General features: G+C 51.2%; 1 protein-coding gene across 1 annotated transcript in view; it reads right to left on the bottom strand.

Annotated features, from left to right (window-relative positions):
• The window catches only part of SCARB2 (scavenger receptor class B member 2), a 70,990-nt gene extending 58,943 nt beyond the window's left edge, over positions 1–12,047 (bottom strand). The window contains exon 1 of the mRNA XM_044267878.1: positions 11,704–12,047. Coding sequence (XP_044123813.1) covers positions 11,704–11,820 — 117 coding nt within the window. The 5' untranslated portion in view covers positions 11,821–12,047. The remainder of the gene's footprint in view (positions 1–11,703) is intronic.
• Between the last annotated feature and the right edge of the window lie 5,315 nt (positions 12,048–17,362).

The raw sequence follows: 17,362 nt of genomic DNA, 5'->3' as shown, positions 1-17,362 counted from the left end.
CTCCTTATTTTTATCTCCTTCCTCTGACATTCACCTCCGGCACCCTTACTACCAGGGTCAGCTCCTACTTCTAGGCGACAGGGGTTGGGCTAGGGCGTTGGGCCATCATCTCCAAGCCTGACTGGGACCTTGCAAGGTAAAAATTCCCATTTTTCAGATAAGGAAATGGTGGTGCTGGTATTCCCAAGGTCACACAGCCAGGAAGTCAAATCGTATCCGACCCAGTCCAGGTCTGTGGGTTTGCGTAAACCCCATGCTTGGCCCCTCTAGCAGCTGCCCCGAGACCAAATCCCGCAAGGGAAGAGCTGCCAGATCTAGCATTTAAAAACAGAGGACACCCAGGTGCGCCCCGAATACTGCACGGAGTGTGTCACAAAGTACTTTCATTCTTAGGTGACGCATGCTTGCAGGATTCAGGACCAAAAACTGGGTATCTGCACCTTATGCTCAAATAATTCCAGAAAAAGGCTGTCGGAGAGAGATGAAGTAAATACGGCAGATGGTAACAAACAATAAACTGAAGTGGATCAAAATTTTGCAAGAGACGTACCCACTCAAATATTATGCCCTACTTATCTGGAATCCAGATGTGACTAGGCATCCTGCGTTTTACCCCGCAGCCCCACACCCCCGGGAGACTGTAAATCTATGCAGAAACCCCGGCCTAGACGCAGCGCTTCCTGTGGTCAGGCCTTACCTCTGGAGGGAAGGAAACCAGAGCAGCTGTGTGGAGTCATGGCCAACTCCCAGGATGGGACAGGCAGTGCGGGGCGGACCGAAGAGAAGCCTGGTAGCTTCTCGGCCTCGTCACGCTAATGAGCCCCAAAAAAGCACCTCAACCTCCTGCCAGAGGATGGTCCAGAAGAGGGCTTCATTTTGACCTGAAACTTCTAATTTCTACCCCCAGATCCTCTGAGCATTCAACTGTGCACTCCCAGGGGCTTGCTCCGCAAAGAATGGATTTAGAAACAAGTAATATAACCTCAAGCCTGGAAAATGTCTGGCACAAGAAGTCATTACTTCTGCCCAAGATAACAAACCAGTTCCCTTGGTCCCAGGGAGCCCTCTGCACAATTTAAACACGAAAATATGGCTTGGGAATAACTGATCTTTCTTACAGAGGATTCTGTTGTTGGTGGCGACTGTTACCACTCAAACCCCATCATTAACCGAGTTTTCCAGTTACACGAAATTAAATCTCAGGGCAAGGTCCTAAATCAGTTTTACAATGTGACGTGGATATTGTCTATAAATTGTACCCAAGTAGAACACGATGGATTTTTCCAGGCGTAGTATTGTAGTACTACTACCAACAGAGAGATTAGGAAGGTTATTGAGTCGTGTGGTCAATCTGCAGTGTCAACAACCAAATTCATCATTTAAACCGAAAACCTTGCTTTCAGCTAATTAGCCAGTATGTACAGATTGAGAGATTTCTATGTGCGCAACAGACATGGACCCTGTTCTGACGAAGACATTTAGCTAAGGACGCAAAACTGCCACACGTGAAGCAGCCAGTGAGCACTGATGTGCGAGGCCCAGTAATTCAGCCCAAAGAAAGTAATAATTATTTGGATCCTCTCAGTTGTATGGACCCATCCTAAAATCCCCTCCCCATCTGGACATCCCACAGTGTGACCAAAAATGGACCTACAATTTTTCTCCCCTAATTAATCCTAAACCCTGTCCTCCTGTTCTCCATCTCAAATCCTGATCCTGGAGGTGGCCTGGGCGGCAGCAATACTACAGACACTCTCTTCTCCAGGCTCCTTTCAAATCCTTTCTCCACCTCAGCCTCCAGAAAGTTCTATCAGACGTGTCTATGGGAGCAGACACTCTTGCCAGTGCTCATAGGATAAAGCCCAAGGTCCTTCCCCTGCCTCACTCAGGGGACGCAGGAGGTCACCTGCCATCATCTGTCATTCCCTCCCAGGCACTTTCTTGCATCAGCGACACTCAACCACCCTCTGCTCCCAGGGTAGAAGCTGGGTCAGCGGCTTGGTGTGGGAGCTGCCCTGACGGCATACAGCCACAAGACACAACACATCCAAGCCAGCCCGACAGAGATCTTTCGGAACGCAGGACAAAGAGGGTTGCTGAAGCAGCTGTCCTGGTATAAGCCACTTGCAAATAATACGAATAAGAATAAGAAAAAGATAAGGATAAGATAATGCACTACACTTAGACTGGAATAGGGAATACTTTTAAGGCAACTTCCAGGATTCAAGAGCGCTGCTGGTTGTTCTGTTCGCTCTCCAGACAGCCACTGGATGGTTACGCACAACCTGACCATCCACATCGCTGTCTACAGGGTCTACATTCAGCCGGAGATGACGCAGACCAACCCTGACAACCTGGCCTAACGGCGTGGGAATGCATGGGAATGGTCCTCAATAAAACTCACCAAATACCAAAATACCAGCTGGTTTGCTTTGTTTTTTAAAATTTCTCCCTGGGTGGCTCCGAGGCGGTTGAGCACTGGCCTTGGGCTCAGGTCGGGAGGGATCCAGCCCCGCCTCGGATGCCTGCTCAGCGGGGAGCCTGCAGCCTGCGGATCCTTCCTCTGCCCCTCCCCGACCCTTGTGATGAGCTCCTGCACAGGCTCTCTCTCCCGCATGGGTGCACCTCTCGCAATTAAATATCTTTAAAAATAAATAATTTTTTTTTCTCCTGGAAACGAAGCAGACCCAGTGCAGACTCTCGTAGTAAGGTAAGTCATTTGTACTGCTTTCCTTTTTTTAAATTCTGCTGCAGGACAAGAAAGAAGCTGCCATCCGCATTCTGCCCTAACTCTCCGACCTTATTTTCACTCAGGAGCAAATGCACTGGTATTTTTAATGTCACTGTTGATGAGCCCGTTTTGCTTTAATTGCAATTGTAATAATGTCAGCTAACGAGATCTGACAGTTTGTGTTCACACATTAGTTCATGCGGAAGCTGCTATTCCGTCTGTAAATGACAGAAGGGACAACGCGGGCGACAGCCGTCCCCAAAAGCTCCGGCTACAAAGCCGCTAGGTGACTTCTGTTTAAATTTAGGTTTTATCTATTTATTTGACAGAGAGATAGAGAAAGAGAGAACAAGCAGGAGGAGCAGCAGGCGGAGGCAGAGAGGGAGAGGCAGGCTCTGAGCAGAGCCCGACGTGGGGCTCGATCCAGCATGACCCGAGCCCTCCACCCAGGTGTCCACCCCCAAGATGCCTCTTTACACGCGTCCATGTGATAATAAATGTGAAGCCAAGGCTGAGAACTGCCAGCCCAAAGGGAGAGAAAGCAGCCACCACATGGAAACCAGATCAAGGGTCGGGTGACCCCTGGAGAAACAGATGTGCGCGCAGATGTGTGTGCGGAGGGGGTGGCTGAAGGAGCGGATGAGGAGGAGGAGTTTTAAGACGTGACTCGAGAAGGGGCCGAGAAGGGGCCGGTGGAAACAATGCCCCGGCTCCGCGCGCCTAACCCGTAGAGCCACTATTACTATGGCACAACCTGCTGGGCTGTGATTACATCTCTTGGCCGATGTGCGCGATGCCTCCATCGCCTGCTAGGATCGCCGTCTCCTCTACCTTCCAGTACTGTCGATCATCAGAAGGACGGCGTCGAAAGCAACTCCCCTTAAGGTGGGACTTGCCAGAGCCGTAACCCTGCTCTAACGATGGCACCTGCCTCTCCGTCTCTAGAAAGCCCGTAACACGCAGATGCTGATGGGGCCAGGCGGGCATGGTGAGTGTCGCGGCCGCCGGTTTGCCCATCTGTTTGGTGCCAAACCCTGGGGATAATATTCACTTCTTCAGAGAACTGTGCCCTCTTCCATTTTTGTTAAACACACCACCGTCCCATTTCCCTTCTTTTGGTAAAGAGATTCAGATACAAACAGGTTATTTCTTTATTCTAAGAACAACAACAGAGCAGGCAGGATAACACAAAGGGCTCCTTCCCTGGGCCTCCGAGGTAGGGAGCCAGCAGGAATGTGAGGGACATGGGAACAGGGAGGGAGGTCCCCTCTGAAGGGTGGCCTCATTCTGCCCAGACAGATGTCACACCGGACGGTGGCCAGGTGAGCACACACAACAACCACATGCTTCAGGAGAAGCTGGAAACTGGGACTATTGGGCAAAGTTTTGAGATTTTAAAGGTATAGTGAGGTAATGACCACTGGCCTACAGAGTATAACAAAACTGTGAAGATAAACAACATGAAACATAATAAGCAAACAAGATCATCCCCAAGGATGTACGTCTTCATTTACTCATTCTTGCATTCACCAAGCACTACTTACAAACATCTGTTATGCACAACGTTGCACTTGATGGAATGGGAAGAGGACACACAGCTATACATGACAGGGCCCCACCTTCAAAGGGAGCTTTCAAGCCAGTACTAAAGTATGTCCTAGGGATTGACATAAGGACTGACATCGTCATAGGCAGGGCTGAGGCTAGAGGCGATTTTTCAAATAATTCAATGATAGAGATGCGCATGGTCTTGTCTATTTCGATTAGCACATGGGGACAAGAGAGCCACTGAAGCTACAGCACCGAAAACCCACACTACTAACTTGACCCATAGGCCTGTGTGGAGACTGAAGGAAGGCTTGTACAACCCACCAAACAAAATCCTGGTGGCCCGGTTAATAACATAGTTTCTGAACTGCTCTTACAGAAATGTAACAGAGATACTATGTTGTTTTTTTAAGTTGTTCTAAAAATCAGCATAATTAAATGAAAACTAGAGTAGCAGCTCTCCAAGTGTGGTCGGAGGACCTCTGGGGGTCTCCAAGACCCTCTCGGGGGGTCCACAAGGTCAAAACAATTTTCATAATAATATTAAGACATTATTTGCCCTTTTCATGCTTATTCTCTCGTGACTGTAGAGAGCAGTTTTCCAGAGGCCGTAAGACATGTAACGATGTCATTGCTCTGACAGCTAATACGTGCTTGGGTACTCTGGTGCCATAAACATTTATCAGTTTTAATTTCTGATATTGTAAATATTGATAGATACAACTCACAGAAACACAAGCCTTTTGGGTCTTCAATTTAAGAGTGTAAAGGGGCCTGCACCCCCAAAATTTGAATTAGTTTACAAATTCTGCAAGGTTAAGATTGTGTCTACTTTACTCTTGGATCCACAGCTGCTAGCACATTGCCTCACAAATGGTCCACACTTGGTACATATTTGCTAAATAAATGAATGACTGCCGAAGTATATATGTAAAAATACTTTTAGATATAGACAGCAACACCAAAAAGTAGCCTTATTTTCCTTTGTTGCTTTTGACTGGTTACCAGCGTTGATGAAAAATGGTCCCCGCATTTAGTACACCATGTACATACAGAATATTTCCCGATGACACAGGCCATAAATGCCTAGTCGCTTGGCCAACATCCTATGTTTTCATTAATGGTCTTACAATCCCACCTGCTGATTCTTCCCCAGGACACAAGCAAATGTCTGGCAGAACAGATGGTCCCTTTGCTGCACCCGACAGAATGAAATCTTGCCCTTTATTAAGAAAGCAAGAAAAAAAAAAAAGCAAGCACAGTTCTCACAAGCAACAGCCTTCCCCTCCCCCACCCCAATCCTTCCTTTAATGTAAACTTGAAGAACAACAGTATCCACGAATAGTAACATCTTCTGCGGGAATTGTCATCTCTTTCATATACCCACTATACCAGACGAAATGAAAAATAAATAAAAGTGGGAACAGAAGCACCCCGTTTTTGAAAAGTGTATTTGTTACTACATGTGCGTAAATAAAAACGTGGAATGATTAACACTATGTCAACAGTAGTTACCTTTGTTTTATTATTTTTTGTTGTATCTGACTTTGTAGAATGGCATGTATTTCTTATCAGAAAAATTAAAATAAAGAATAAAATACAAAGGTTAAAAAAAAAAAAGGAACCGCTATTGCGAGGAACAAAGATGTGGGCTGCCACAAGGACCATCCAAACCAGTCAGGGTCAGCGTTTTAACCTGGGGGCCAGGGCTAAGGAGTCTGGCTCAGCAGGCCCGGCAGCATCTGCGTTTTGAGACTCTCTAAGTGATTCTGACGTAGTTCCTAGGGTCTAGGGACGACACTGAGACCTGCAGGTTTACTCCATTGCCTTGACCGTTAATGAATGCACTCATGGTCACTAAGAATTAGCAAGATATTGAAAGAAGCATAGTACGATTTTACTACCACAAGATCACGTTTCTAAAAGCCAGGGAGGCGACGGGTCATTTTGCTTAGGAGCTAACGCATCTTGCAAGGCTACTGCCTCTGCTTAAGAGTCTATGACTTCTGCTTGCGCTGAGCCGATCACATTAGTCTGTTACACATTTGGAAAGGAGAAACCATGAGATAAAGCCTGCCCATGGGAGCTTCAGCAGCTGAAGCATCCCATGGGGCTGCCGCCGAGGAAGCCCCCAGTGACTCAACAGCCTGGGCGCACTGAGTCAACAGAGGAAACTATCTGGGAGGGGAAAACAGAGGAAGGAGTGGGAGATGCATAGCGCCTGGGTCCTGCTGACTTTCCAGTTTCTACTGTCCTCTACGGGCCCTCCTGTTCTATGGTTCTCCCATGAGCTTCCTCTTTCAGCTTTACAAAAAAAAAAATCCAAGTCATTCTGGATCCACGAGCTGGATGCACGGGCTGTAGCTCCTTGCTCTTCTTAATTGCCAAGAAGAGGAGGGCAGTGTGGTATGTGAGGATAGAACTGACTGTCCAAACCAGGGATCTTTCAAGAGGAAAGAAGGTGCCAGTGATGATGCTAGAACTGCAGGTGTAAATAAACCGGGATTGTTTGGCAACAGGCTCTCTGGTCATCCTTGGGATGGGAAAAGTGATTTAGGAGACCCAGCTTGCACACCTAACCCACCCCTACCTCTCCATCTGGCCTCTGGTAAGTCAATTCTCTACCTTTCCTGCAGCACATTAATATAAAGACAATTTGGTGCCTACCGCCATCTATTTTAAAGCTGATAGGGGCTCAGTTTCCTGGACTATAAATTAACAAATTCAGTGATGTCTCAGGTTTTTTTCTTACTCTAAGGTTCTAGTCTTCACAACTCTGAAAAGCAGTAATTCAAGGAAATAGGAGGCAAGAAGTCTTTTAAGATTACATATAGTTGATCGTTTTCACATAAACAGACATGAAGATGTTTAACTAATTCGACTTTAAAAAAAGAAGACCCCCCACATATTCACCACTAATGTTATTTGGTTAAATCACCCACGATTAAATTTTATTTCTAGAGGCCTCTGCAGAATAGCTCCAAAGCTCATTGGCTCCTAAAAGAGGCCAGCTGCTCCTGCTTGCCCAGAGTCTCAGGTCCCGGCCAAGGATAAAGTATATCTGTCCCGTTGGTCTCATCCCTGACATCCAATGCTGTCATCCTTCCTTGGCCTGCGAGTAGGAAACATGCAAACAGTCTCTTTCCTTCTCACGGGTTCCCTTGCCAGAACTTTTCGTTTCAGCCAGCCCAGACGGACTCTGACTGGCTCTGCACTCCCATTTCTGGGAAATGTTCAAACCGCCAGTGAGTCTAAGGGCAAATTTAATATTCTGCGCTGCAAAGCCGCTCTCGAACAGAGCTCACGAGCCTATGTCACAGAGTCCCGGAAGTTTGCAACGAGAAGGAAACTTACCTACTACATAAGCTTCAGCTCACAGATGACAAAATGCGAGCTACAAACAGTAACAACTGTGAATATTTGGGCATTTTGCAAGGTGCTGCACTGGATGCTTTATGCCAATCCTTCCATTTCATTCCTGCAACCAGCCTAAGGCCAGTGTCCTTATTACTCCCATCTACGTGAGAAACCGAGCTTTTGAGGGATTCAGTATTTGCTCCTTGGCTGGCTCAGCTTAATCTCAGTATTTGTTAGCAACGGAGAAAAAGAATTTTAGCCAAGGTCTGCTGATTCCTAGAACACTGTTCTTTTTACTCTAATGACCAAAAAGGAGGCTCCAGGCATTTATTGTGTACCCACCACGGACCAGGATCTGTGCTAGGGGCCAGGACAGCTGGTGGGCTTAGCAAGGGAGAGCATAAAATTCTGCCTTTCCTGGCTCTGGGGAGGAAACAGAGATGGAAAGGTTTCTGCAAAGCTCTGTCTTCAGGGAAGTCAAAATGCTTCAGGGACGCCGGGGTGGCTCTGTTAGCTGAGCCTCCGACTCTTGATTTCAGCTCAGGTCATGATCTCAGGGTCCTGGGACCAAGCCTGGCGTCAGTGTCGGGCTCCATGCTCAGCATGGGGTCTGCTTCTCCCTCTTCCTCTGCTCCTCCCCCTACTTCCACTCTCTCTCTCTCTTTTTCAAATAAAAAAATAAATAAAATCTTAAAACAGGGGGTGCCTGGGTGGCTCAGTGGGTTAAGCCTCTACCTTTGGCTCAGGTCATGATCTCAGGGTCGTGGGATCAAGCCCCGCATCGGACTCTCTGCTCAGCACGGAGCCTACTTGTCTCTCTCTCTCTCTCTCTCTCTCTCTCTCTCTGCCTGCCTCTCTGCCAACTTCTGATCTGTCAAATAAATAAACAAAATCTAAAAAAAAAAATCTTAAAACCAAAAAAATCCCAAAAAGAACACTTGACAGAGAAGGTCCAGATAATGCCCAGAATATCCCTCAAGAAGTGGGTGTGGGCAAACATAGAGGGAGACATTACTCTGCATGTTTTGCAATTGAGAAAATTGAAGCAGAACCAATTGTTAGGACTTGCCCAATAGAGGCAGTCGGTAAACAAGGGAGGCCCAGAATGGAACCAAACTGTCTCGGTTCCTTCCACTCCATTCACCGGCCAAAATGTAAGTCTCCCTTTAATCTTAATATCTCCCTGCAAATTAATTTCCAATAGAAATTATGTTGCTACGCTTCTCACAATGAGCTAAACCTCCTCTTCTGAATGTCACCCTTTTCCTCTCTTCTCTTTTTGATATAGACAAGCCGGGCCATGGATAATCTTCACATTAAAAAAACAAAACAAAACAAAAAACAAAAAAACTAAGAACTGGGAGCATCAGAGTGGACTTCGTTACAACCCAACTAAGGCCAAGTTATGAAGGAATCGTTCTGCAATGACCCCTCTGGCCATGATGGCGGTGGCCATGACTGACCAGCTGTCCCCTGCTTGGGCTGTCTGGGGGCCGTCCACATTAGCTCTCTCCGTCTCCCAGTGGCACACACACAGGCAGGTCCAGGTTCGTGGGAAGCTTATACAATGTGAGGAACCCTTTCTAAGCCAAAAAAAAAAAATTGGATACAGAATTAGATACAGGGTGTTGGAAGGGCCTGCGGCGGAAGTTGAGTGTGCTCCACAGTAAATGCACCACCGAGCTTCAAACAGCAAACACCCTCGCCTTCCCAAGTAATCAAGTAATGAGATGGGCTAGGGGAAGGTAAGTAACTTGCCCAGAATCAAAGCGCGTGCAAATGGGAAGGTCAGGATTCGAACTCAGGGTGTCTGACTTCAAATCTCATGAATTTTGTCTGTACTCATACAGCTTCTAACAAAAATAAAATTTCTTTACGAAGCACTAACTATAGTCCATGAAAATTACCCATTTTCCCCTAATAATTTGTATAGCCTCTCTACTCTCCTGAGTTGTTATTATTCCCATTTGCAGACTGGGAAACCCAGAATCAAGGATGGTTAAGCACCTGGCCCAAGAGCCCCCAGCTAGTTCCTGGTGGAGCCAGGGTCCATGTGAAGGAGTGCGGACGGCAGAGACCCACTCTCTGTCCCACTGTCCCATGCGTCCACACTACAGGTGACCCCGGAGAGGAGAACGGTAACGGCGGCAATGCTGCCGTCCGGCTGACTTGCAATATTCCTGCCCGCTGAAGCGCGCTCTGTCATTTGATTTCACATACCACGCTGCTCCGCGTTCCATAATGGGGTGAGGGAATTCTGAAAATCCGCGTCCCCTGTACTATACTGAATTAGTCTGATCAGAGTCTAGTCCTTACATAGAAAACCACATACAAAAGCCGATCACTAAATATCAGTGCAAAGTCAAGGCCCAGGCAAGCTGCCTCGAGGTCACCTCCCTACCTGCCCATGAAAGGGGGACCCGCAGAGCATCTGAGGGCTGGTAATACCTGAGGCCCTCTATAATACCCACCACCTGGTAATATCTGAGGCCCGGGGTACACCACACCTCCCGGAGCTGCCCCGAAGCCACCTTTTAAAGTCACCCAAGAAGATTCACAGACTGACTATAACTGGATTGCTTCTCACTCTCGTCACCCAAGCAAGAGATTATATCCTTCAACAATCTGGCCGTGGATCTGCAGGTGGCCAGGAATACGGAAGCTGGTATTGGGTTTTCCCTTGACCGTGAGTGCTCAGGGACAATAGCGGTCTTCCGAAAGCTCAGAGAGTGAGCTCCATCTTCCCACAATAACATGAACTTTAAAATTAAATTAGGTTTTACCATGTCTTTTGCCTTTTAAAAATTTGCCTCCAGGGCGCCTGGGTGGCTCAGTGGGTTAAGCCGCTGCCTTCGGCTCAGGTCATGATCTCAGGGTCCTGGGATCGAGTCCCACATCGGGCTCTCTGCTCAGCAGGGAGCCTGCTTCCCTCTCTCTCTCTGCCTGCCTCTCCATCTACTTGTGATTTCTCTCTGTCAAATAAATAAATAAAATCTTTAAAAAAAAAAAATTTTGCCTCCAGCTGCCAGATTCCAAGGAATTGATGGCTTTTGGCAACCTCTGAATATGTCTGTTGTCACCAGAACGAGACAACATGACTAACCAGGAGTTCAGGGATCAAACTGGCTTTTTAGTCCAGGTGACAGCAAGTGCAAACCCGTGGGACAGAGGAGGCATGGGGCCACGGTTCTAACGATGAAGGCTGCTCCAATGATTTTTTTTTTTTTTTTTAAAGAAAAAGTTATCCCAGTAACTCTCTCTTGTTCCTCTTTCCTCACAGACTGGTGGATGTGGGTGAAAGGAAGAAGGAAGGAGCCCGGGAAGGTCAAATGACTCAGAAGTCTTCCAAATGACCAGCTCTCCAGCCCACTCATCTAGGGTAAGGGACAGGCTCTGATTCTTTCAAGAATCTAACCGCGTCCCTGCCTGAAGCTTATGGTTATTTAAGAAAAGCACGAATCCCTGATGAGACAAAGCAACCCAGGCGGTGGCGATGAGATGCCCCAGGCTCAGTCGGGGGAAACCAGCACGGACTGTGCGGGACTGAAATGTCCCCCGGCCGAGGCCTGGCCTCCCGCCCAGCAGCCGCGCCCAGCCCAGGCAGGCGCGAGCGCCGCGGACCGCAGGGCCCGCCGCTCCGCATCCCGGCCCGGCCGCTCCGAGGGCGACAGACCCGCCCGGGCTCGGGTTTGTTTTTCCCTGACGCCGGGGCGGGGGGGATGTGTTAGGGCCGGACAGAGACGGGGGCGCAGGCAGGGAGGGCGCGGAGGGGGAGGCGAGCGGTAGAAGGTGAGGGGAAGCCTCTCGGGGAGGTCGAGCTGCGCGGTTCCAGCTCCTCCTCCCCATCCTTCTTTAACCCTTTCCCATCCACCCAAGAACACAAGCCGTAAAGGAGGGCTGCAGCCCGGGGGTCTGCCGAGGTCCAGCACTGGGGGATGGGAGTGAGGCGGTGGGGGGGCTGGAAGTGTCCCCCGCCCGACCCGGGAGCGCGCACAGCCGCCCGCGCGCACACACATACACGCACACACACACACACACACACACACGCCCGCGCGCGCCCGCTTCACCTTCTCGATCGTCTGGTCCACGGCCTTCTGGAAGACCCGGGCCACCAGCAGCGTGACGCTGGTCACCAGCAGGAGCAGGGACAGCGTCCCGACGGTGTAGAAGCAGCACCTGCCCATCCCGCGCGCCGCTCCGGGCCCGCCCGCCCGCGACCGCGCGGAACCAGGGAGGGGCCGCGGCTGCGGCGGCCTCGACACCCGCGACCCTGCGGCGCCCGCGGCCCCGGCGCTGCGCGCGGCCCCCGGCTCCGGCGCTGGGCTCCCGGCTCGCGTGCACCCGGCCGGCCGCCGGCGAGTGGGACGAGCCGCTTCGCTTTCGGTTTCCCCGGCCGGGGCGGTCGGGAGGGAGAGAGGGAGCGCGCAGGGCGGTGACGCCGGCCGGCCCGGCTCGCCGCTGCAGGGGGAGGCGGCGGCGGGCGAGCAGCTGCGCGGGGAAGCGGGCGGGGCGGAGGCCGGGCCCGCAGTCATGTGCCCCGCGGCGGCCGCGGCGATTCGGCCCCCGCCCGCCGCGCGCGTCCCGGGCCGTCCCCGGGGCTCCCCGGCCGCAGCCCGCCCAGCCGAGCCCCCGCCTCCGCGACGCGCGCCCCGGCCGCCCGGGAGAATGGCCTGTGCTCCCGGCGATGCGAGCTGCGGGCCTGCGGAGGGCCGGGCGCCGGGGATTCGGGGGGCACCAGCGGGCCGCGCTCCGGACCGGCGCTGCAGGGACAGCTCACTGCGGTTCTGCTCTCGTGGGGGCGCGCTGAGATGGGGGCGCCCAAGCCCGCTCTGTCCGGTGACCGAGGACCCCGCAACTGGACTAGATCTAGGAGGATGTGAAGGGCTTATCCCGTATGGGGTCTGTGCAAGCAGCGAGAGCCGTTTCAAGGAGAGGAAAAACGTGTGCGAAGACCCCGGGGGTAAAAGAGGTCAGATGGAAGGAGGAAAGGAGGAAGTTCCATTGCAGCGAGGCTCAGGTGTGCAGGATCTAAGGTGGGGGCCGTGTTGAAATGCGCTTTGAAAGGCTCTCAGCGCCCCGTAGAAGGGCTGGGACGTTATCCCTCAGCAGTGAGGCTCAGGAAGACGCCGTCAAGCAGGTGGGGGTGACATTGTCCCTATGGGCTTTGCTCACCATCATGTCCCAGGCGGACAGGCTAAAGCCTGCACAGCCCGAACCCAGAATTCGTGGGATGGATGTCAACCACGTGCCATCCCGGGATGAAGGTCAACCACGTGCCAGCCTTCGTGAGGTGCTTTCACGCAGCCATTTACTTAATACTGCCACATTGTGACTTGGCGGCTGTCTGTCCCACTCCCCCCAAGAGCAGTGCCAGACAAGAACACTCTGCAAGAGACTGACACGCAGGAAGCCGACCCGGGATGAGGTGTAAGCTCTGCAGAGAAGCAAGGAAGGAGGGTTATGTGGAAGGACACTCTCATGACGTGGAGCAGCTCTAAGAAAGTAAGAAAGTTCCACGGGCTGTGGGGGGTGGGAGGTGGGGTGTCCTCAAGCCTCACTGGCCTATCCCAGGGGTCCAGCATCTCCCAGGAGTAGACCTCTTGTACTTAGTCGTGGCTGGGAGCAGCGCCAGCCGGGTGGCCTCTGCACCAAGCCGGGGATGAGTATCAGAGGACAGATTTCCGATCTCAGGCTCTGGGACAGATGCACTGGTCGGTTATGCTCCGCATTGGAAGGTCTGAAAGATACATTGCCCTGGTCGCCGTAATGGTATGATTCCTGTTCGACCAGAGGAAACCGTGGCTCTGAACGGTAAGTAACCTAACAAGCTCGACCAGTTGCTGAATGTTGGAGCCTGTCTAGACAGGAAGGCAGGCGGGTGTCCTCCAAAGTCGCTGCTTTCTCTGCCCTGTGCATTGTTGCTTCCCAGCTGCCGTCCATGAGAATCTGCAGACAGGCCGTTCGGCAGGGGGACTTGGTTAAGAACTCAGTGAGATGCATTGAAAATGATGGCAGATTCTTCGACACTCCTTCTGTTGAGAGATGGGATCTATACCTTGTACCTTTGAATTTGGGCTGGATTTAGTGATTTCTTAAACCAATAGAATATGGAGAAGACACATACCCTGGGACTTCTGAAGTCAGATCATAAACGCCTTGCAATTTCTTTCTGCCTCGGGCGCCTGGAAACGGTTGCTTTTGGAGGCCCTGAGCCACCTGTAGGTCTAGCTACCCTGAGACCTTTATGCTGGAGAGAACACAGGAGAAGCCACTGGGAGATGGCCTGAGCCTGCAGGAAAAGAGGTGCGCCCCCAGCCCCTTGCTGTCCCTAACCATTTGAGTCATGGGCACCAGACATATGGAGCAGAGTGGTTCTTGCCTTGCCTTACCCGAAATGCAAAATAAAGGATTGCTGTTATTTTCATCCACTAAGGCTTAGCCTAGTGTGTTACTCAGTTTTGGATACCTGGAACAGATCCTGAGGGCAGGCCTGAACCGGGACATTGACAGTGACAGTGGTACCCATGCCCAGCTCTCCAGTGAGAGCCCCAAGGGGGCTGAAGGGGAGAGGTCTGTGGTGGTTCAACCCTTCCAAGCCTCAAGGCCTCAGTGCCTCAGTGGTCCAAGTCTTCATGAGCCCACAATCAGCAGCCTTCCCCCCGACCCCCACCTGCCACGGTAGTGCTCTATTCTGCCCCCCGTCTCTGCTGTAGAGTCCAGCCATCCATCTCAGCTCTCCCTGTCCCCCGCTTCGCTTAAGAGACCACGCTACAACCCTGGCCCTTGCTCCTCCCCTGCCTGGGCAGTGGTTGGAGGCTCTGCGTCTGTGTGTGTCCTCTCCCTCCCGAACTAGAAAAAAGATTCGGTAACCTTCCTTCCTTCCGGAGTGTTTGGCTCTTGGCTCCCAGCAGCTCATGCTCAAAGTGAACCCTTCCTGCCCCGTGTCTCAGACTAGATTTTCTGTTTGCTGGCTCTGTTCTCGAGAGCGAACTCCACGGCCAACACCCACTCCAGGGCCGGGCCACCAATGCCGGGCCACTCGTCCTTCTCCTTGTCCACTGAGGTTCCTTTTGGCCTCTTGTCTGGGCCAGTAGGGGAGTAACAGACCATGCGGACGGAGAGATGGGCCCAGACGTGAGAACCACATCTTGGTGTGGGGAGGGCTGCTGAACAAACGTTTCCGACTCTGCTGCCCTCAGTTTACCTTCCTTTGAGGCTCTTTGGCTCAGGCAACACCACTCCATTGTTTCCACCATGTCAGGCGGCTGGTAAGCTGCTTCCCCTTTAAAACTCTGGTCCACACTGGACAAAAACCTCTTTCTTGGTTCCTCTTAGCACAGCTGACCAGACTAGCATCTAAAAAATGCACTAAACACTAACAAAAGGACCTAATTACAGAAAATATAAACAGCCTTAAAAAAAAAAAATCCATGTTCCCCAAACAGCAGTCTGTAATCCCACAGTAACGGCTTTTTAGTGGGTGGCCTGGCTGGCTTTCTGCTCAGTCCTATCTTCTTCTCCACCCCATGGCGGCTACAGATAGACGGTGCCCCCAAGCTCCCACATTCCACAAGCTTCCCAAAGCCCCTTGGAACTTCCTCCTTATTTCTGATCTATGGGACATGCGCCACTGCTAATTGGCATGATTAAGTCTGTTTTTGTGCTCTAGAAGCATTGCCCTATACAGGTGAGATCATCTCTACATATGAGGGGTGGTACACAGGCCACTGTCCCCCTGATAACCACCCTCTTGACGGGGAGAGGGCCTGGTAGGAGATCTCTGCCACGACCGGTTAGATGCGGAGGCCGGCGCCCTGCAGGGAGACAGGCAGGAATTTTCGACTCGACACCCAAAGTCAGGAGAACAGGAATTTGAGAAGGACAAGGGCCCTTATGATCGCATACTGGGGCCTTCTGCAAAACTCACAGTCTTTCAAGACTCAGAAAGAGAAAAAACTTCCTTCACAAACCCTAAGAAAGCCTCCAGGACAACAGACTCGGAGACCAGAGAAGCAAGAAGGGCTCTTTGGCCCCCTCCCCCGAAATCTAGACCATTTATGTCTTCAACAGAGGTTACTGGGTAATCACTGTGTACTTTTACGTTAAAATTATTAATGTGCTAAGTGTAAAAATTTATTTTTCCAAGATTTCATTTATTTACTTGGGAGAGAGAGAGCACTTGAGAGAGAGAGAGAAAGCATGAGCGGGGGAGAAGCAGAGGGAGAGAGAGAAGCAGACTCTCTGCCAAGCAGGGAGCCTAATGGGGACTCGATCCCAGAAACCTGGGATCATGACCTGAGCCAAAGGCAGACGCCGAATGGCCTGAGCCACCCAGGCGCCCAAGTGTAACCATTTAAAGTACACCCAGTTTTTACAGGTAGGGCAGACAAACTCCAAACGTGACTGTGAACAACTCTTCCCTTGAAGGCTGTTGCCGCTCCTGCAACCCGAGGTGGCTTCTCTCCTCCATCCCTTAAATCCGGGCTGGCCGTGACCTGCTCCCGCCCCCAGATGTGCTGGAACTGACGACTGTGTGCCAGGTCCCAGTCTAGGCCTTAAAGGGCCTGGCAGCCCCTTCCTTTACCTCGTTGCGATCCGGCTCCCACCGTAGAAGCTCGGAGAGAGCCCTGGGTGATGAGAAGCCACGGGGAGCGAGACTCTGGAGAATGAACGAGAGCCGCCAGGGATGTCATAGCGCATCCGAACCCCCACACGCTCCGGGGAACAGAGATGACGGCTGTCCCTGCGGAGCCCTACTGGGACGGCAGCATGTGAGCACATGAGTGGCTGTGTTAAGCGACTCAGTCTGGGGGTGGTTGGCTAGGCCATGGTAGACAAAGGAAACCATTTCTGTCTCCATCCTTCTGATCTTACCGGTCACTGCAAACTCCCAATTTTTTTTTTTTTAAAGATTTTATTTATTTGACAGACAGAGACCACAAGTAGGCAGAGGCAGAGGGAGAAGCAGGCTCCCCACTAAGCAGAGAGCCCGATATGGGGCTCGATCCCAGGACCCTGGGATCATGACCTGAGCCGAAGGCAGAAGCTTTAACCCACTGAGCCACCCAGGTGCCCCAAACTCCTAATATTTAAAGAATTCTGTTATGACACAACTGACAGCTCCTAGATTAGAGATTTTTTGGTCCTTTATAGGTCGTACTCTGAGCACGGCAGAGCAGAAGGAATCTGAGGCTGTCCGTGGTCCAGTCTGATACCTCTTCCAGCCACGAAACCCTGTGTCTTCCCCGTCACCGTCTTTGCAGCCCAAGCTAGGGCAATCTTTTCTAGTTTGCTTGGCTTTGGCTTTGGTTTTATTCTGCTTGGGGTTGTGGGGAAATAAGGAACCCTCCCCCCCTTCAAATCTGTGTGTCTTTTCTTGTTCCTCTAAGGATGTGGAGTTTTTGAAACATGATAACTGGGAAGCCACAACCTATTTGCTTTGTTCTCGTCCCTCCCCTGAAGCCACAAACATAGTCTCTTCTGAGGGAATGTGTGCGATGGTGGTGGCAGTGGGTTTGGGGGGGGGTGCAGAGGAGCGAGGGGAGAAAAGAAACAGGGCGCAGAAATGGTTACTATGTCAACAGCATTTATCTGTGGCCAAGCGGGGTGCCAGACACGGGAACTGCATTACTCTCTGAACACTGGCCATACCCTGTAAAGTAGACGCAGTGTCTCCATTTGAAAAATGAGGACACTGAGGCACAGGGAGTTTGACCAAGTAGTTCA

The sequence above is a fragment of the Neovison vison genome, chromosome 11 (genome assembly GCF_020171115.1).
Source record: "Neovison vison isolate M4711 chromosome 11, ASM_NN_V1, whole genome shotgun sequence".
Lineage (NCBI taxonomy): Eukaryota > Metazoa > Chordata > Mammalia > Carnivora > Mustelidae > Neogale > Neogale vison.
The sequence above is the reverse complement of the archived record's forward strand: the minus strand, read 5'-3'. Positions and strand labels throughout refer to the sequence as shown.